Here is a 22873-nt window from a genome sequence, read left to right on the forward strand (position 1 = left end):
ATTACTTATTAATTATAATAACAGTACCTACATAATTCGATAACTTTCTTATTACAACAGCAAAATCGAATAAAAATTATTTTTCTTCAGTCTAGTTTAGAGCTACGCTATTATATAAGTGAACGCTCAGGTTTGATCATTGGACATAATATTATAAATTATAATAGTACCTAATACAAATATAATCTAACCGCGCATGCTGCCGGAGCACGTGTTATATTTTATATAAATATATAATATCATACTGGACAATCGAGCCCCCTCCTCCAATATATGTACGCTGTACGCACTCCAGTCAGGATCTACGCCTTGACAATGCACTTGTTTGTCTGCTCGCTGCAGAAGTGATTGGGAATGGTGATATACCACAGGGGCCGTGTGTGTTGGCGTTGTGCGCCGTTTGGGTTTCGATTGCTTTTGTGTCGTCTACCGTCCGTTGTCGAACATTTATTTGTAGTCGCAGGTATATATTTATAATGTATGTAGTGCGTAATTAATAAAATATAATATTACATATAGGCGTATTGTGATTTTAATCGTTTTGTTTGTTATAACTTGTATCGATTAGTATACAATATATTATACGTTTATATATTATTATATTAAATAATTATCGTCCATTACAACATAAATTTGATTTGCGCAAAACGTTATGTATTCATAAAGTATATCCATACAAAAATGGCTGACGTATTGCGATTACCGAAAGATGATCGTAAGAGAACAGTACAAACCGCTAGACAGAAAGCGATTAAATTTGGACAGACTTTGGTCGGAAAAAAGACCGTGATCAGCAAAGCCATTGTAGATAGTTGGCACAGAAGAAAAGGACGTAAAATCAGACCGTAAGTCATTGTCATTTATTTATTATATTTTGAGAATATTTTTGATGTTTATATTTAGTATGGTTTAAAAATTATAATTTGCACACCGGCAAGAAACCACCATTATGACGAACGTCTTCATAAAAAATAATAATTTTGATATTATCACATGTATTATAATTTATAATAATTGTATCGTATTAAGGAGTGTGGACTGCGGAAGAATAAAAAGCTTTTTTTTCTTTTAAAATTGTATGTAAATTGTCTATGCAAACAACACGCTAGTAATTATTTTTTCAATATTTTTTAACAGCAAGGAAGGTATATAATTAATTATTTAATGTTTAAATAATATAAAAGTATAAATAAATTTATTTACAGTTCATTATTATATAGATACAACTATATATGTTAGAATAGTTTTAATAATTTCATAAGTATCAATAAACTTATATAAATAAATCATATATTATTTATACTATATAATAAAAATATAAACATAATGATTTTATACATTTGAACTTGTATAGTTGTATATTATAATATATTTGATAATTATTTATTTACTATATGTATATGTAATAATGTATAATATATAATATCTACCTAACTTGATTTATGTACTAACTACTACTACAATACAAATTATAGTATTAGTGGTAACCATTAGCAACAGAATCAAACATAAAACCTTAAATCGATATTTTTTCTAAAATAATTTTACAATATATACTAATTCACCCACATCATGTAGGTTAAATTATTTTTAAATTAAAAAAAATAAATAAATACAATCTCTGTGTCCTTTATAGGACACCCTCTGAAAATCTGAAACCGGTTTTGTGGGATACCGTATTTAACATTGCAAAAATTTACATTGTTATTAAACGTAAAATGTTCTGACATAATATAGTAATATTATACGACGGATAATGTTCGATTTTGAAAATAAGTAAATAAAACGAAAAAAAAAATTGTACTTAATTGAAATTATTTCAATTTTAGTATTGTAAAAATACATTTAAATCATACATAATAATATATGCTTTAAAAAATAAACTATATACATATTGTTATGAATTTTGTAGAAATTATGTATGTTTTTTTTATTTAAACATTTTACGTTAAACTTATCATATTGTGTATATTTTAATAAAATTTTTAATTTTATTTGAATATTTTGTTTAATAAAGTATTATTATTATCAATGTGCGCTCAGTTGTCACGGTAAAACATAAACGTGAATGAATTAAACATGAAATTAAAATTCGTTATCATACACACGCACCTGGGAATTGGTTGGCACATTATTGGATTGACTAAATATATTATTATATTACATTATACATAATTTATATTATGTTAAATGCACACATGCAGCTGCTGCATATGTAGCTAAATTAAGACATTTTTGTTATTTATTAAAAAAAAAATATGTACAAGTAGCGTACCTACTCACACTGTTACATTATAAATTATAACAAGTTAGCTTAATATTATTTCATAGTATTTATTTCTTCTACACCTAGTAGAATACTTCTATTAGTTTAATTTCAATAAGTCAAACACTTTGATAACGTAATATTAATAATTTAACAATTCATTGATAGGTAATCATAATATCTAGGTAACATATTGTGGGTGTTACATTTACGGTAATAATCTCCAAGTGGTACCATTTATAATTAATATTGTTACACTACTGTGCATTTATAGGTAATATAATAGACAAAATCACAGCAATCACTTCAAATTTTGACTACTGTCCATATTATATACACTGTATAGACATAATACTTGTACATAGAACTTGCGAATGGATAAGTTATGAATAATAATCAGTAATCTATAGAGTGCTCACAATTATATTCACTATGCCATGTTCAGAGACGGATTTAATTTTTTTATGGCTATAGACACTAAAAATTTGTCGTTCCTATTATAGGTAAATAAGCTATAATATTCCCTCCGAAGTATTTTAAATATTAAATTTATAGTATTTAAATCTATTTGAATTTGTAGACTATTTTTTTCGCTTTTAGTTAATTAGTTTAATTAGGAAAGATGTCAATGGATGAACACCAAATTTTTAATGAAAGTCCACAGTGATTACTTAGTGAATCATCATTAATAAAACAAATTAAAATCATTATTTGGAAAATTAAGTAATACATTAAATCATTTTATATAATAATAGAAATATAAAACAGCTATAATAAATATTTTTACATATCAATTCTTAACCATTTTAATTCTAGAAATTGACATCTTGTTTTTTGATTAGCGATGATTTAATAGTATCTTCATATGATAACAAAACAAGAAGACTTGACCTTATTGTTAAAATCACCTTACTTTGACTAAGACAGTTCAAGATAACAACAATACTACCAGGATTATCGAATAAAATTCAATGAATGAATTCATTTTTAAAGATTATACCTAATTTGGCTAACATCCAGTATCTTGGTTTAACGGCACGCATAAACTATTTTATTTTTATTATGGTTATAAATCATAATGAATCAAAATAGATATATACATTATTATACTATTATTTTTCGTGAACATATAATAAAGATTTTTTTTTTTATACGAATGATGTAATTTAATAAAGCATTACAGAATTTTTCATTTTTAGCAGCTACTTTCTCTGCCTATTAGAAAATCTTCCTATGGCCGTGGTATGATGTTCGGTATAAAACTAAATTCACAACTACGTTATCTGTCATATAGGGTGCCTTTTATCATACTTTGATTAGCCGTTATAATCATAATTTCATTTACTAACCACGATTTACTGGGGAATTTCCAGGGTTCGGCCAAGCTAAAACTTTGAGTTTACATAACACGACAGTTGTAATTGACAATTACGAACTTGTTTTTTGTATTCAGTTTGAAGGTAGCAACGTTTTGGTAATAAGTGTTATGTATGTGTCAACATTTTAGTTGGTTATAATAAAATGTATGACAAGTTTAAAGTAGAAAACGCATATCAATAAAAAAAATACTTAACCACGATGTTTTCCAATAGATAGTCTTGGAAAAACTTACTGCCATTCTTTTCGATGTTTTATCCATGTCAACCTTATAGGTTTAATTAATCAAACCGTTTTTGTTTCATTATCCAAATGCGTATAGTATGTGCAGTGTAACTACGAATTTCAATCGGATTATTTTTGCTTTGTTGTTAGTAAATGCGTTTACTATTGGGCATTGGCTATATAGTTCATAAAGCGATTTCAGCAAACTAACTACCGAATCTTGTAAAAATCTTTATCTCATGGAATTAGTGTCTTTTTTTCGAAAATTACGTGTTAATAAGCCGGCACACTAGCTCATCAAGGTAAAATGCATAAAATGTTTTTTGTAGAAACTAAGAATCGACAGTTAACATACAAATATTTAGCTGTATTTTAATTTAACCTATAAAGAAATGTTTTTTTTTATAGTTATTGGTTATGTGTGTTAGATGGCATTATTTTATATTATCTTTTTAGTGTAACTAAAGTATAAGAAAATAATTATCATTTAAAAATACAATGTTTTTAATAGCATTGTTATTTGGTACTTAGTTTGACTAATTAATTTATAATTATATTATAAAAATAGAATAGTAAAATAATAAAACAACACATGTGTATTATAATGTATAGTATAATATACATTTTATATTTTAAATAGGTAGGTAATAATTTTACATTTTTGTTTTATAAACTTACATAATTGGATATCTTTTTCCTCATTAGTTTGTCGTGTACAAACATAAAATTTACATGTAGATATGAGTAATATGACATCTATTAAATGAAATATTAAACACGTTATAAAATAAACAATAAACATATAGTTATATAAATGCCTACGACTACGACTTTCATAGCTGTAACTTATTTGGAATTATTAAATTTTATTTCATTATTATATTATTAATATCATATGTCATTATCAAAATCTTAAAAATAATATCCTACGCAACCGCATTTGAATGTTTAATGCAACAATGCACTATACCTATTGGTAAGATATTAAACATTGATTTTATATTAATTTATAATAAATATTTGTAATTTTAATTAGTACGTATAATAATTTGATATTTTCTGTATTAAATTAATTATTTAAAAATTAATAATGGAGTTAATTTCTTTTTGTTTTAAATAATATTTATTTTTTTTTGAATCATTAGTTTGAATCATAGTATTAGAGTTATTGGATGCTTGTTTTCTTCCCGTCAACAAAGTAGTACATAATAACATTTAATTAATATAAATATGAATACATATTATAAATTTTATTAGTATTCGAGATTTTAAATAGAATTACAAATATGTTGGTTTTACTATTATATGTGTTTTTGTGTTTTTTAGAATTAGTAAAAATTCTTTAATCTTTAATTTTGAGTATGGAGGTTTTTTACAGTAACTTAGTATACAGGTATAATAAGTAATTATGATTATATATAATTGTGAGAGTCATAAAGAGGAAATTACTCATAATGAGGTAATATCTTGTACAAATATCTATTAGTTTGAATATGGAAAAACCTGAATATTTATTTTATACAATACCAGTTTTTGACTTAACTGATATTGTTTTTTTATTGTTGTTGTAATTTCAATATACATATTATAATTTTCTATACACAATAAAATTTTCAAAATATTTAGATTAATATTATAGTATTTACAGAATTATACCACGAACCTGGTTGGTTAGTTATTCAAAACGTAGAGGCGTAGTTGGTATTAACTCATTATAATTACAGAAATATTAAATTAAAAAAAAAATTATAAAATATAGGTAAGTGATAGTTTTGAAAAAATTTATTAAACCTACTGTATAATAGAAAAAAATGGTATATAGTAATATTAATCGAAGGGATGATGTAGATATAATAACATCCCCTTATCACTTTTACCGTGTTTTATATTACAGGTAGATAATAAAATTATGAAAAATATATTAAGTTAGGTAATTATAATCTCCCCCCTTGGAAATTTCTGGCTATGCATCTAACTCACTTAATGATAAGGTAGGTACACTCAAAGTTTAAAAAATACTATATAGCAGAGCGACTTCCCCAACATTTTTTACTCTTTATTAATGACTAAAATGTAAAATGGATAATACTTAGTATGGTCTGTTATTCAAGGTAAAATTGATTAATTTTAGATGCTGAGTGAAATGAAAAATGAGTGATTTACTAACAAATGTGTTGTTATTTTACAATTATTATTATTGTGTAAATTGTTTATTAGAACTAGATGTTTACGTGCGCCTCAGTATACGAAGTAAGCGGCAACTCATTCGACACTAACGTGTTGCACTATTGTGTTTAACTATTTTATCACGGGGAACAACAGAATTCGTAGATACATAAATAACTATTATAGCCAGCAATTATTAATTAACATTTATAAAATTGTACATTTTATTTTTTCAAGACGTTCAAGTACACTTAATATCAATATGGGTATATTTTGAATTGGTATGTCGTGCTTCTTAGGTTGCATTCATTATTTCGATAATAAATCGTAGTCGGCAATCAGCATAATGCATTATAATGGTATTATAATAGTATATACTATATAACTATATTTAATTTAATTTTTAAATACAAAGTCAATTGACAATAAAATCGGTTTTGATAACACTATCTTTTATTTACACATTTGACGCATCGTCCCTATGTAATATATTCATTTGTAAGATATGCGAGTGTTAACTACAATTTATGGTTATTGGCATATTCATTTGAGTTGTTTTTACCAGCTTAATTTACTGTAAAAAATTTAAAAATTACTTAATTTAAATATTTAAAATCTCATTTAAGCTTTACGTATTCATAAGAGATATTTAAAATTAATGAAGAAGTTTGTTAATAGTGATAATAATTAATTTCAATAAACCGTATGATATAAATTATATACATAATTAATCATAATGTATAATAATTAATACTATAATAAATATAAATAATATAATGTATTACATTAAATTTATTTCAATTGCAACTTATACACAACTAGATTTATATCTTCTTATTTGATTATAGTGGAGAAAGAAAAATGAAAATTACTACATAGTAAAAATTTCCCAACACTACAACAGCCTAAACTGTTAAAAAATAATAAACTAATATAAACTATTGTAAAATTTAAAAATAAAACCATTATTGTATCGTGTTTTTCTATATTAACTAGTATGCAATTCGACATTCGTGCTTAAATATAATACAGCCTACAGGCATATACATTATAGTGTTATGTGATTGTTCTCATAATCTTCTATTAACCTTCAAACACTTAATTTCATTTTCACCGAAAAAAAATAATAAAAATATGTTATACAATAACAAGTAACAATAGTAAATTGAAATTAATGAAAAATTAACCAAAATTATATTTGATCAGATTATAATCATATTATATGTTTTCGATAGTTTAACGTAGTCAAATTATTTTTATTTAATTGAATACATAATATCTATATGGTTATTATACATTATTTTAATATAAAATATTTAAGTTAATATATATAGTGTCCTCCCTTTTGAATTCTTCATTTATATATTTTTAAATATGTATTACCGTTCAAATTATAATTATGATTTTTAAGTCTAATGACTCATGCAGCAATAACTTATAATTATATTACATCAACAAACAATATTTACTACCATAAAAATATATTTATATGTATATATTTTATTATTAGCTTTTAGTTGGTGACTATGAGACTATGACAGCTCAACAATTATTCAATTACACAGTAATACAATATACTCAATCTATATGTTTATATATTATAAATATCAGTATTTTAATGGTTAATTTTTTCTTCTTAGGGTCATGGCTTTACAATATCGTAATTATATGACACGAAAATCAATTTAAGTATTAGGTTCAAGGACCAAAATGCTTAAGTACAAAAAAATATGCAAATTATTACAATACCTAATTAATCATGTATATGTCGTATTGTATTATTATTTATAGTGAAATTTTTTTTAACACGTCTAGCTATAATAATACATGAACAAATCATGTTTAATAAGAAATTATAGTGTATTTAACTACATTTATAATATAATTTAGCACTATAATTGTATAATACATAAAAATATATTAGTTATATTCTTACATTTCAATAATCTTTAGTAAAAACGTTAATTTTTTTATATATTTGTTATATACCAGAAAATAAACATTTTTATTAGTTGTCAAGTACTTTTAGACTCTAACCCAGGGACGGCCAATTTTTTTTATATTATGCCAAATAATAAATACAAAATTGAAAATGGACCTTATAAAATATTTATACTATACATATAATATAAATTTACATTTACTATTTTTATGACAGTTCAATTTTAATGATTTCATTTTTATTGCGATAATAATAATCTAATTTAATAATATTTTTTTTAGAAATATTTAAAAATTATATGCTATTTTATCTGACACTAGTGTACTATTCATTAACAACAAATGTGCTACAAATGGCACGCGTGCTGCAGTTTGGCCATTCCTGCTCTAAGCGTTAGATGATTCGGATTTATAACGATATGTGTGTGTTTTTTATTTTTCTGTATTCATGTTTTCTAGTAGAAAAAATGTTTCGATCTTTAACTTAAAAGTTGATTTTGATAGAAAATTATGCCGAATTTGAAGTCAATATGATAAAAACTTTTCATACAAATTGAAAAATACGGTTAAATAGGATTATTTTCTTACATCAATTTTTAAAAAAGCGATTTGATATTTTTGTTATGAATCAAAAACTAATATCCGTAAAAACTTTCAATTTTAATTACACATTAATATCAACATTTTCTAGATATAATAGTCAAAATATTTTGACTATTTTAAAATTATTATTAGAAATTTTAAATTTGTATAGTTTTTTTTTTATATTAGGTTAATAACATTTTTTTAAATTCAAAAAGATTAAAATTTTAATTTAAACTTTTTAAGTTTTTCTTATTGAAATTAAAAATAACGATTAATATAAAATTTTGATTTTATTGAATACAAATTTTATACGAAATATGATGGTTTTTTCTTATAATTTTAGTTATTATTTGTAATTAAAAAACAATTTACTGTAGAAACTTGAAACATACTTCTTTTACTTCAATAATTATCATATTTTATACACAATACAATTTAAATAATTCTTAGGTTTACAGTAAACGATAGTTATAACAAAATGTAAGGGATTATGTACAATTTGTTCGTCTGAACTTTTATTTAATTATTTGTTATGAGTTTATAAGTTATAACCATACTTAACAAACAATATTAAAAAAACATAATTTAAGATAAATCTAATCATATTGGTATTATTTATTTTGTCTTCATAATATCAAATAGAACATTTAAGTAATTTTTGATATTTTTATTTTAAAATAAGTTAAGAGTATTTTAAAATTGTGAATTTCTATTACACGATATTATTTATAAAAAAAATAATATTTCAACAATAAAGAGTATGAAAAAATGTTGTAACATTGGCATTCATTGAAGAGCAAGAGGGTGTTTAATATAAATTATCTATCCTAAAATGGTAATGAACTTTTGCAGCTCATGCTCATTCAAAACGATACAATGGTGCTCGGTGCAGCCACTGAAGCTCTGTGGCCGTGGCCCGTGAAGTATTATATTGTACATTTTCCAGGACTAGATGTGTACATCCAATTTTGTACAATTTCACTGTCTATATCTCCGTTTCAGGATAAACATTTTAATACAATAGTATACTAGTAGATCTGTATGACACCCGCATGCTATAAAAATTATACACCGGCGCGTCCGTATAGTAGCCCTCAATTATAGATAATTACAGAAATGCAGTTTCATGCATACTTTTAAGACCAAAAATATGGTCCAATCGTCTAATCATAATACCAACGCCAACATTGCTATGCCTAATGTTAATGCAGTCCAAATAACTGTTATAGTTATGGGTACCGGAAATAAAAATAATAACACATCGACCAGAATTTCGCAGCTTTGAACTAAGCTTAGATAGTGCGTTATCTTTTGTCCTATTACATAGGTAAACAATTGGTTGTCACAAAAACCAATATAGTATATACCGCTGAATATTTACAAGATCTTATTAGGCACGACCCATGTTCTGATATCTCAGTTATCAAACTTATAATCCAATGGGAGTTATTCGTTTCCGTCAAAATACTGTTGTCCAATCTAATATTTTCTCTAAGGTTTTATTTTAAGAAAAGTGACGATAGTTAAAAATAAAGAAATGTATTTATACCATAAGGTACCTAACATTGAAAAAAATTAAGAATAAAAATTTGTATAAAAAAATGTTTGTGTAATCACCAAAAGGTAACATTAAATATTTCGAGAAAAATAATATGACCTTTAGTAGAATTTTTTGAACTACATAATAGACTTGAAATTAAATTTATTCAAATAGATGCAAATTTTAATACTTAACCTTTTTATTTTCGTGTTTGCTCAGCATTAAAATTTTTTGATGTAATTACACCCATTCTTGAATTTAGTAATATTTAAGTTTTTTTTGTTTTGAAAATTAAATGATATATAATAGAATGTGCAATTAAATAAATAAATCGTTAATTAGTATAAAAATTGTTTCAGTATTTTTTTTCTTTTACGACTAGAAAGTCTATAGGTATATTATATTCCTAAAATATATCGTATACAGAAAAAATGAAAATTAATAAAAAAATAATCACAAGATAATATAATACAAGATACAATATCCACAAGGTTCAATTATGTAAACCTACATAGTACTATTGTTATATATAGCCATTATGTTTTTATTATTATGTAAAATAATAAGTATAATATTTCAAACTAGTATAGGTACTACCATAAATAATACTGTTTAACGACCAATTATTATTGGATATTTAAACTTATATAATCTTAATAATATTTTTAATTAAGACTACAAATAATACAAGTATACAATTATCAATGTAAAATTTAGCCGTAGTTATATATTATGTTTATTTAATTATTTATTATATATGACATGTGCTTAGAAAATAAAATGGTAAATTCTATCGCGGGTGGTTCTTATCAGGGCGACCTTTTAAATAACATGATTGTGGATGATTATAGCTTAACAAATAACAACGGACCTCCAAAAATGACACGACTGTAGACGTATGTTGCCAAATTTATAAATAATACTTCGATAATGTGTGAATTTTGAGCGTGTTAAAAGTGATATGTTACAAGTCATTTCTGTTAAATACAGTAGTTAAGTGTTTTTTTTTTTTTTTTTGAAACTATTGAAAACTTCTTCTGCTGAAGTAAAGCAATAATCTTGGAGGATTTCGTCATAAAATCATTTTACTCTTCAGCTTCCTTTTTCTTGAAATTTTTGTGGTACGCCTTATTTTTTTGCAATTTCTACTGCTATTTCAAAAAAATCACTGTATTGTGACCTATATTTTTGAAGATTTATCGACACAGAATTAAGCAAAGAAAGTAGAAACTGCTGTGCTCAATTCTCGTTTAGAAGACTGAAAAACTTTTGATAACAAAATTTATAGTTTCCAGAATTTTGCCAATGAAAATTACACTAAATATAAATTGAAAATCTTCCATATGAACTTTTAAATAATTTGCTTTAAATATTTCGTCTTTATTTTTGCTTCTAAGAATTATTTGCGATAAATATTTTAATATATCAACGTAACGTTGTCAAATAGCTGATAAAGAATCATACCTTGATGACCAACGGACAATGAGTGATAGTAGTGGTACATAATCTTTATAATGTAATTGAAATATCTAATGAATTTAAAGATAAAATTAATTTCCAGCGTTTAATTTGAAAAAAATGTATACATTTTTTCCACGAGTCCAAAGAAAGTTTTTACTTTCGTTGATGAATGCATTGCATTGTTTAAAACTAAGTTCAAATTATGTAAACTCAATGGATATATGTTGCCAATTTCCGTTTAGATTTTAACCTAGCATAAACACCTGAATATACACCACTCATGTTGGCAGCCTCATCAAACCCTTTACCATGAAGTTTTGACAAATTTAAATTATTTTTTGTGATACAATTAATAATAGATTAGCTACCGTCACAAATGTATAGTACATCACAGAAATACAATATCTATTTATATTTTATAACAATGATATACCATATCTGATTACTGATATCAGATTGAGAAAATGAGAACCATTTAAAATTGAAAACAATTTTTTACTTTATCGTACATAACTGTATTTACTATTTATTAATTTTTTTTTTTTTGTGGAATGTTGATCAATAATGGATCCTCCCAAGCCCTGGGCCCGTGGTATTTTCATTCATCGCACACATGTATGACACGCCTCTGCATAGGTATAATGTACAAGGATAAAAATAAATTGACAACTAATCTGATAGTCATAACACTCATAATACTTTTAACACCTATGTAAACAGAGTATTTCACCATATTTGCCTGTAGTTTGTGTCAATATTTTTTTTTTTTGCTTTCATTGATATTTTTAAAATATGATTAAAAGTTTTTACCGTATCAGATAACCAAAATTTTTATGATTTTTATAGTCTTCAAATTGTATAATCAATTAATGATTTAGTATATTTGTTAATTTATTGTCTTAGTGTTTTAAATATTTTGCCAATATTTGCCTACAGTTATGATGAGTATCATATTTTTAACATAGGTAATTTGTTCAATTGAAGGTTATTTTCCTCAAATGTTGTGGTAATTTTGGTTTATGAACATACACATACTGTAATCTTCTCTGTAAGACGTTTAACACTTCAATTTTAGAGTTTATATTGTTTCTAAACTTTCTCAACATACTGTATGCATCTTTAAATTAGATAATTGTCTTTCATTATCATACGTAATAATAATAAGTAATAACAAAAAAGATATTCAATATAATTAATTTAATATTATATTTTAAAAGCAATTGTACATCCTATCAAATAAAAATAATATCGCGACAATATACCTAATTTATTTTTCAGTGATTTAGTAGTATATTATTATTATTATTTATTAATTATTAGTATACATACTGTTTTTTGTGTATTTTTATGTGTTATATAGCGCGTTTCAGTTATTAAAAAATATATTTTACAAACAAATTATATCAAAATATTAGGTACATTCAAGCACAACATATTGTATCAGTTGTTCTACTCGTTCTGCAAATTTGTTTATCATTATCAATCGTCGAGTGAAAAGTTTATTTTAAACAATCAAGATGGTTTAAAAACTTAGAGATGTCATAATGTTAGATTGTAATTCCTTATAGGCTATAGCATATAAATATGCACACCTGATAAAAATATTATATGTATACACAATATAAAATTAAGTTTCCCTTTTTAGCGATGGAAATATATTATTATTGAAAGACAAAGATGGGCTGCAGTGGATTCATGTATAATATGTACTGCAATTACATGTAATGATTAATAATAATATAATGATTAACAAAAGTACATAAATGACTAATGAGTAATGTAAGTCACATTATAGATACCTACTTATGTAATAAAAAAAATAATTAACAATAAAACAAATCGATTTAATTTTAATCACTTTTAAAATTCGTTTTACAAACATAAGAAAATGTATTAATAATAAAAATAACTGACCAGTGACCACATACAAAATGAAAATAATAGGAGCAGTTTTAGGAGTATTTTGAGTAAACAAATATAGTTGTGTATTTTAGAGATTAATTTAATTCAACACTTATAAGATTTATCTACAATATTGTTTGAAATAATGTACACGTAATAATATAAATTATACACATTGCATGAGAATGAAATGTGCCTACGTTCATCAGTAACCCACGTTCCAAACTTAAATTAGCACATAGCGTAGCGTGTGTGTATAGTATATAGGTACATAGAGTTCCTCTACCAATCTAATCCACAACAAATTTAAACAAAAACCTATCCCCTTCTTCAGTCACACCTCCCCTCCACTGCTTGGCGTATTCTAATATTATTTCGTTGAACCGCCGTCACAGCATTCATTTGTCGAAGGTCGATCCCTCTAAAATAGTATTTATTGTTATTATTATTATTATTATTATTATTACTATTATCATCATATCACGATAATTCTCATACTGAGACTAGGTTCATTGGCAACTGGTTACAGCGACATATCGTTCAGTCGCTGCTAAGTAGTGCTTAGGTGTTATGTGTGCAGTAGTATAATATTCATCTAATTCTGTTTCGTGCAAAAATTTCGTCTGTACTAGTGTCACGGTCACAGTTGAAAGCAATAATAATACTAAAATCAAAAATGGAGGACGAAGATTCCATGTGGAAAGTATTTTACAATCGGGTACAGCGGAAATTTAGCGCCCAGAGTATTTCGCCGGACATACAGTAATATATTATATTTAAATATCTGTAAATTAATTTTAATTATGCATAAATAATAGTTTAATGATTTGTCTTATTATTATAATAAGACAAATATATATATATATAATTATTATTACGTATTAGTTACTGAGATCTGTGGCCGTGGCTAGTGCAAAGGATAACTGCCTACTATCTAGTCATGAAGTGTGTAATTAATTTTTACTTATTTATTTTTAGATATCTCATTTGCCTTAAGGTCAGCCTCGTTACTATATTACTAAAATATTATAATTCAATATTGAAATTATGTGATTTATGTTATTAATTTAAACTTGGTATGTTTTAATATAAATACATAAAATATTATCATATTATAGTAGTTACGTTCCATAGTTTTAGAAAATTTTTAATTTAAAAGAAATCATTAAAAATTGCGGGTGTCTATAAACTATAATTCCCTAGCTTTACAGTTAGACAGTCTATTACATAACAATAACCTATACTTACAATTAATAAATATTTTTTACATGGGCGAATGTCATGTACAACGAATTAGGGAAGGCAATCGTCGCCATTACTACCCTCCTACTCTAAAAAATATGTGTTGTCGAACTATACAATATAGTAGGTACCTATACATATAAATATTTTTAATTTTTATCATGAATTTATTCTCTGTTTTGCTATGTACTATATCAAACAACAAATTGAATTGGTAACATTTTTTTTTTTTAAAAAAAAAAAAAAAATAATATATAAATATATATATATATTTTAATATTTTTCGAAATATTAGTGTCTTTCGTAACAAAATGTTCTATATATTATATTGTTTTATTATAGCTAAATTATTATACAACAATTCACTCAAAATCATATATTAGATGATTAGACCAAAAAATAAAATAATATTGTAGTTATTTACAAATAAAAATTAATAATATAATTGAATGAATCACATGCTTAAATTATTTACATGTAATATGTTGTATTAAGTAAACAATTAAATAATATATTACCATTTAGTAATTTATAATAAAAAAATAATTATTATAGTACTTTCCTATAATTTTTATTAACTATGTTTAGCCTTCTTCCTTTGAAAATTTATTAGTTACGCTAGTGATATATAATATTTAAATTATTTTGATACTTAATTTAGGCATATAAAATCTAATTATAGTTTGCATGAGACATTTTTTTAAAATTTTTTATCGTACATTAAAAAATATTATAAAATGTATCAATGATAGGTGATAGTAGTATACTTATCATCTACCTAAGTATCATATTTCTTTTATGTGTACCTAAATTGTTTTTAGTAATTTTTTATTAAACGCTCAATTGCGTAAGCAACTTAATTGCCATTTAAATACATCAAAACAAGTAAAATATGTAGTTTATTAAAAAATTAGCTACATAAATATTAATTTATTTAAAATAATTTAGAAACTGATTAATAGTATTATCGATAGGAATTTGTAAATAATAATTATTAATACATTTATGATTTATCCATGTATTATTATTAACAGCTGGTCCTATGTAATTTGGTATTATGTTAATTCGAGTTTATTGCTAGAGCTGAATGATTTAATATTCAGGGATATCTTATATTTTTTTTTAATTGAGCTGAATCTATGATGCATTTCAACCTTACAAGCCAAAATTGTTTGAGGAGGAGTAGTAAGTAGCGACGTAATTAAGTTTAAAAGATAAATTAATTATTTTATTATTATTTTATTCCATCTTAGTTTTATTTGAAAAAAAAATAAAATCATTTTTTAATTTAATTTGTATTGAATTATTACTTTTATCACAATAATAACTCGGATATTTTTTAGTTAGGATCTTAAAGTTTAAGATCATAATATCAGTTAGTCTACCGAGACAGTTCAAAAAGCTTCATGCGTCGTAAATTGGAGAATTCTGAATTTTACAAAATATGTTAAGTAAATGGTTTTTCTGTTACTCAGAAAGTGCTTAACAATACTTTTTGTACACATTATTGTTAATTGGTGAATGTAAACAACATTAGTCATATTTAAAATATCCAAAATAAATGTGTACATTTATACATTATTTTGTTTATTAACCTACCTATTATATTGTATATTATATAAAAATACCTTTGCGTATTATGCATAAAAATGAAAAGTGACAAAATAAATCATAATGAAATAAATATATAATAGTAAATTATACCTAAGTATAAGAATTCTTATGTACAAAAATGTATGTTGTAATATATAATAATTGTTCATAGATTATTTATTTTTAATTGGTTTTTGAAATCATTATTGTGAAAAATGTGTTAAGAAATGGAACACAGTAGACATGTAGTATTTATAGTCAACATAATATTAATGGATGTAGAATAGTAATAGTTTTATTTTGAATTATTGCTTATAAATTTATGATAACAGAAAACATTTAAAAATAATAATAAAAATCAATAAATATTGAATTTAAATATTATCAATTATACGGAGGCTTTATTAAGTACTGGGAAAGAAAGAAGGAGAAATATTTGATATTTTGGCAGAGTTAATTTTTTATGGTTTTTTTTTTATTTAAAAACTGATTTTATGGTTTAATTTCAACTAATAGACAATATACTAATAAAAATCATTTTTAGTAACGTAGCAATAAGTATAAGCAAGATCATACTTGATGGAGGTTGACGTAAAAAAAAAAAAAATGGAATATAATATTAATACGGTATAGATTAAATTTCAAAATCAATATTTATTTACAATGCAGATAGGAATCTATATTAAAGGGGCGAATGTTCCTATACGAGATCTAGCTAATAAAAAAATACATATGTAAGTTCCTACGTGGTAAAAAAGGTGCGTATGTGACAGAAAATATATATATTTAAGTAATAAAAAAATGCAACTATTGCAATTCCAAGTAGGCTCGTTACTATTTTTTTTTCTATAGCAATGTTTGTTTACATAAGACCCACGAAAATCACGTTGGCTTCCGTTTTTATAATATTATAACAAATAGGGATACACATTATCAACATCTAGTCAGATTACGGATACGGTTTTAACTTTTAGAATCCAATACTTCATACCGTAGGGATACAGTAGACCAAGGTTAAATACTCAGGTATATATTATCAGCAATAATACTAAAATCCGTTCTAATAAGCGCATTCATGGAATAATAAACAAATCTTAATTTATTATATGGTAATATGATGTCAGCCGACAAGGATTTTTATCGGCCAAACTTGAAACTAGTTATAACCACAGATATATACTAATACTAGATAGCCGTCTTCTTGTTATCAGTGAAACACGCCGCCATATGCAAAGAATACTCTCGGTAAACAAACGTTATCACTTAGTAAACAACAACAATAATATTATGATATTCTGTTCAGTCGTTCAGTATTCTAGTTGAATAATAAATTACTTATCGTTGGTAAATAGTAGTGCCTACCTACTTATATTTGTATTACCTACTGTTTAATAATTGTTATTTTTGTTAATAATATAAGTAATTATAATAAGGTAGTACCTGTAATTTATATCCTAGTATTTTTGACAATGTTTCCTTATTTCATATTTCATAATTCATAAAACATTACAATTTAGTTAAATCCCAAATTTACGTAGATTAGTATAAATACATACTGTATAGGTTAATTAACAGTTTTGTCTAATACTATAAAACAGAGAACTGAAAAAGTGAGAAATAATAAAATATAGGTAAGTACTAAGTAATACAATGATATAAATAATAAATGTCTATAATATATAATAATATGTATTATACTGATAAAAGTCTAATATTGATAACGTTTGTTTACCGAGTTGTATTCTTTGCATATGGCGTCGTTTTCAATTATTTTGCGGCGGTGTATACGAAGACGGCTATCTAGTATTAGTATATATCTGTGGTTATAACTGTGACAAAAGTGATAAAAGTTCCTACCGGCTGACGTCATGACATGCGTATCACAGAGTTGCTGACATACCTATTTAGCCATGCAGTAGACCGCCCAGCTGATTGAGTGTCGTTTCTAGTTTCTGTATTGTTCTGTGGTACAAATGTACAATGGATAAACGAATAGTACGTTATGAATATATGACGAAAAGTTTCAAGTTCCTATCAATAAAATAACTGAAATCGTTCATTAGTAGTTAAGACTACTTGCGTGTTCAAATTATTTGAACTTTAAATGTTTATAAAGAAAATTCTGATATTTATGTATGATATTGGTTGCTATCACAGGCGTGCGCAGATTTTAAAAGTAGGTAGTGCCTATATATTATAATCGGCCATATATATTTACAATATTAGACTCTTTTTTTTAAGTTTAATGTGCTTTTAATATACATATTATAATAGAATGATACAAGTTGCACCTACCGTACATCATTAATGAGAAAGTAGTCTGGCGGGTTAACAATTAAGTTAAAATACAATCAAAAAGGAAAAATAAATGAATAATTATATTATCGATAATAGATGATCACAAGTTTTATTTTGTAAATTGAACTATTGGTTTCTTAGTATACAATTCCAGTTAGTTCATAATAATTGTTAATATATGATACTAGTCACTACACGTCTACACGTTAAACTACATACACACTTTCAATAATAAAGTGTACCACAGTAAATTATCATGTTTTCATTTTTACTATAAAACTATAATCTAAAATTGATTTTAGTGAACAAGGTATATTTATTATAATTATTAATAATATATGAGAAATTTGATTGAGAAATTGGGCATTCCGGCCCATGAGATTCATTGGGTGTGCCTGGGCACACCGTGCACGTCTGGTTGCTATGAAAAGTATTTATATTCATATTATATTAAATTTTCAAGTCTTAAGAATCTATTAATTAAAAAATGTTATTAATCTTTAATTAAACATTAAAACATTAATTTATTGCGATTCGTAAGTCATAATTAGCTTGGAATGTACATAATAGTTTGATAAATTTACAAAACCTTGGTATTTCAGAATCATTATTTTTTTAAATTTAATAGCATTGTATATTTGTATTATATCATAATAACTCATAAATATGGAGTTTGTGTTTAGAAAAAAATTTTTGAAATAATAATAATTGTTACTTACTAAATGGATAATAATAATATATGTAAACATTGTTCGTATAGCATAAACAGATTAGAGTATTAATAGATACAATTATGCGTATAATAAACTATTATTTTTTTTTATCTAAGCAACAACATGTATTCAAATTAAATTGGTAGATAAACGTTATTTGGGAGTTTTTTTTTATTTAATATTTTAAGTATAAGTACTAGTATAGGTTTTTCTCTAATCACCTTGAGATTATAAGTAATTATTTTAAAATTTGAAATGTTTCAATACCCTACGGTTCATCCGTATTATTATTCGAATAATAATTTTGTTAAAACACATAACATGTGTCTTAAATGATTTGAAAAAGTATTTTAAGAATGATAATAGGGGAAGGGTTAAGTTTAGGCTAACTTCATATCAAAAACCACTCGATGACCTTAGGTATTCGTTATTTGTTGGTTATTACTGTTATTAGCTATATGACTATTTATTTATCTCTTTGAATTATACCACATACCTACAGAGCATCAAACGATTTAACAAATATACAAAGTATTGTGCATTCATTTTGTTTCTATTTATCTATGATTTTTCATTTGGAAAATTAAAAACTAACCTGTTTCACCCAATTTAAGTGTCTGAGAATACCTTATACGTATACTGAAATTCTGCTATATATACTTTAATCTTAGATATTTTGAGTGGGTGTGTGGTGTGTGAGTCATTAAGATATACATAGGTATACGTTATATATCTTAATTCGCAGTGTTAGTAAAAGTAAATCGTCTGCATAGTATTATAGTTTTCTTCTTATTTGACTATTCGCCAATTTCAATATTACATATTTGTTAAACTAGCATTATTTGTATTCATCGTATATAATCAGTTACTAGGTACTATCTACTTCATTTATAATGAATACATTTTATAATTTATTTGTAGTATCAAAATCATGCCTAAATAATATATGATTTATTCTGTAAGATAGGTTAAAGGTTACGGAAAATAAACATAATATATTTATATATTACTTAAGTATATCTAAATGAAATCATTAGCTAACCAAAACTATTATCTCCGAGTCATGTGACCAAATAGTAAATACAATAAGATAATTATTAGTTAGGTGCAGGTATTTTCACTCAAACACATGACACATTTGTTGAAAATGCACTATATGCTATTGTGCTACATTATACAATGTTAGCACATATTTTTTAATATTTATACAATATACTCGTAAGTCTGTAAAACCTACTTCTATTATTTACCTAATAATCACTCAACAAAACTTCAAGGTCTTCTTCCAGCGTGGAAAACGATCGTTAAGTTATTAAATATCATAACTCATAAGAAATAAAACTGTATTAAAAGTACAAATATAAAACGATTATAATTTATTAGTAAATTTAGATTACATATGGAAATATATTGTTTGTCTAAAATATTAATGTTTTTTTCTATCAACAAATTATTATAAATTATGTTCTAAAAAGACAGTCGGGAATTAATAATCAGTAAAAATTAAAAGACGAAAAATTACGGAGTATATAGAATAAAATGAAATAAAGACAGAATAGTTGTGTAAGACAATTGAATAGAACTTGAATAGAAAGGTTGTAGGTGAAGAAAACGTAGGATGAGTGCGTGGGTACTTAAAGAACGTGTAGAGATTTTCGTTCTAGGAATAGAGAGGTCAGAGGTCAAATGTTAGACGAGTATTTTGTTTGCATTATTCCCTCTCTTACTAAGTAGAGATTTATAGATCGGATCAGAAATCCTTTGAAGTTGACAGCATGCAGCCATGAAAGTTCCTAACAAATTGGGATATTTAGTAGAATTTTTCAAAGGATTTAATTTTAAATTTCACAACATTCAATTGTCAAAGTGATTTTTTTTACATTTATGCTTAAAACAATAATATGAAGAAAACTAAATCAAAATATAATTTTGTAAAATTAACATTGTAATTAATGTTATTATACTAGGAATGAGAAGTTATAGGAGATAAAATTGGTCAAATATACATAGAAATATGCACAAAAAAACGAAAATACGCACAAAAATTATTTTATATTAATATATTATTAAGTATTTACTATTCTTACTAAATTACTAACTATTATTTATTAAATTATACTGCCAGATCACAAAAGAAATGTAGATTTATCAAAAAGTTTTGCTATTGTTGAAAAGTTAGCCTTTTTTTAGAACTTTAGATGTTCATAAAAATATTTCACCTGGCCCATCAACCAATACTGTGCCGACAAAAACATTTATAATAAATCTACCTTTTAAATATTTTCACCAAATTTTGTAATGTATTTATTTACATTAAGCACTTTCGGAATTTTAAATAAATTAAATATTTAACAAAACAACGAACATACGAATAATAACGAGAACATAAACGACGAACGATAGTGAATTGAATCAAATTTTATTTTTGACAGTTATGAAAGAAAAAATAATTGCATTATACTCGATAATATGAAAACATCAAATAATAGTCCTATAACAAATGGAAAAAAAAATATGCAATTTCTTTAACTTCTCTGTCTTTACTTATAATTATTAAGTAATATACGAACATAGTAATTAGTAATTACAATGTCTAATGAAATTCGCAACGAATAGACACAATAAGCACGTATTATTGTAGACTGTAGTTAAATGACATATTATTCCTTACCTAATAATAACACAACAATTATTATTGAAAGATATTATTAAAAAAAATTATTTTATTATTTTATATTTTTAAGAAATTTTTTCACTAGGAAAATCAAAATACCTATACTCGTATCTTTTTACATACATTTTAAGTTTATGTACGTGTATACTGTATATCCTTAAATCATAAACGCCATTAATACATGTATTATGTAATGCAATGTATCTTCAATATCGACAATCGTGATCTACATATTATGTCATTATTAGTTAACCATTTAATGCATTTCATCTAAACTTGCGTATATAATTTTCTTTATCACGAATTTAATTGTATAATTTAATTGTCAATAGTCATACGAGTACAATTCGTTATCAAAATTATGTTGATATTGACTTTTTAGTATTTAATAATATCATATCATTCATATCTTTCAAAAATATTCTTGAATCAAAATTATTTAATTTTATTTTTATGTTATCATAATTAATTTATATTATTTATTGATTCCTACAATTTACAAGTTAAATTAATTTATTTCAGTGTTACTATATTATATAAATATATAATATATGTATTTATTTTTTGACAGAATTTATAAAATTATAAAATTTAAAGGTAAGAATTCTATTTAGGACATCTCATAGGATTTTATCAATATAATAATTTTAAATTGAGTTATGAGCATTTTAAAATTGTAATATCTTACATACACCGTAGCGTCCGTAGCTATTCACTAAGTTAGAAGCTTATTGTGTTGTTAATTGCCTTTTATTTCTCCATAATCTTCCACTTAAATACATTATCAACATTTTTAGATAAAAGTGTTGTTTATTAAATTGAAACATTGTAAATAATTGGTGTATATTAATTATGAAATATTGATTAAAATAATCAATACTAAATACCTA

The 22873-nt window shown here is 24.5% G+C and overlaps 1 protein-coding gene across 2 annotated transcripts in view; it reads left to right on the forward strand.

Annotated features, from left to right (window-relative positions):
* Window positions 1-588: 588 nt before the first annotated feature.
* The window catches only part of LOC112597937 (protein unc-13 homolog 4B), a 31763-nt gene continuing 9478 nt past the window's right edge, over window positions 589-22873 (forward strand). The window contains exon 1 of one of the 2 annotated variants that reach the window (XM_025344190.1): window positions 589-845. In XM_025344190.1, the coding sequence (XP_025199975.1) occupies window positions 682-845 (164 nt within the window). In that variant the 5' untranslated portion in view covers window positions 589-681. Of the gene's footprint in view, window positions 846-13956; window positions 14226-22873 lie in introns of those variants that run through there. The other variant, XM_025344191.1, reaches the window with a different exon arrangement.

The sequence above is a fragment of the Melanaphis sacchari genome, unplaced genomic scaffold (assembly GCF_002803265.2).
Source record: "Melanaphis sacchari strain LSU unplaced genomic scaffold, SCAv2.0 Contig44_pilon_pilon, whole genome shotgun sequence".
Classification (NCBI taxonomy): domain Eukaryota; kingdom Metazoa; phylum Arthropoda; class Insecta; order Hemiptera; family Aphididae; genus Melanaphis; species Melanaphis sacchari.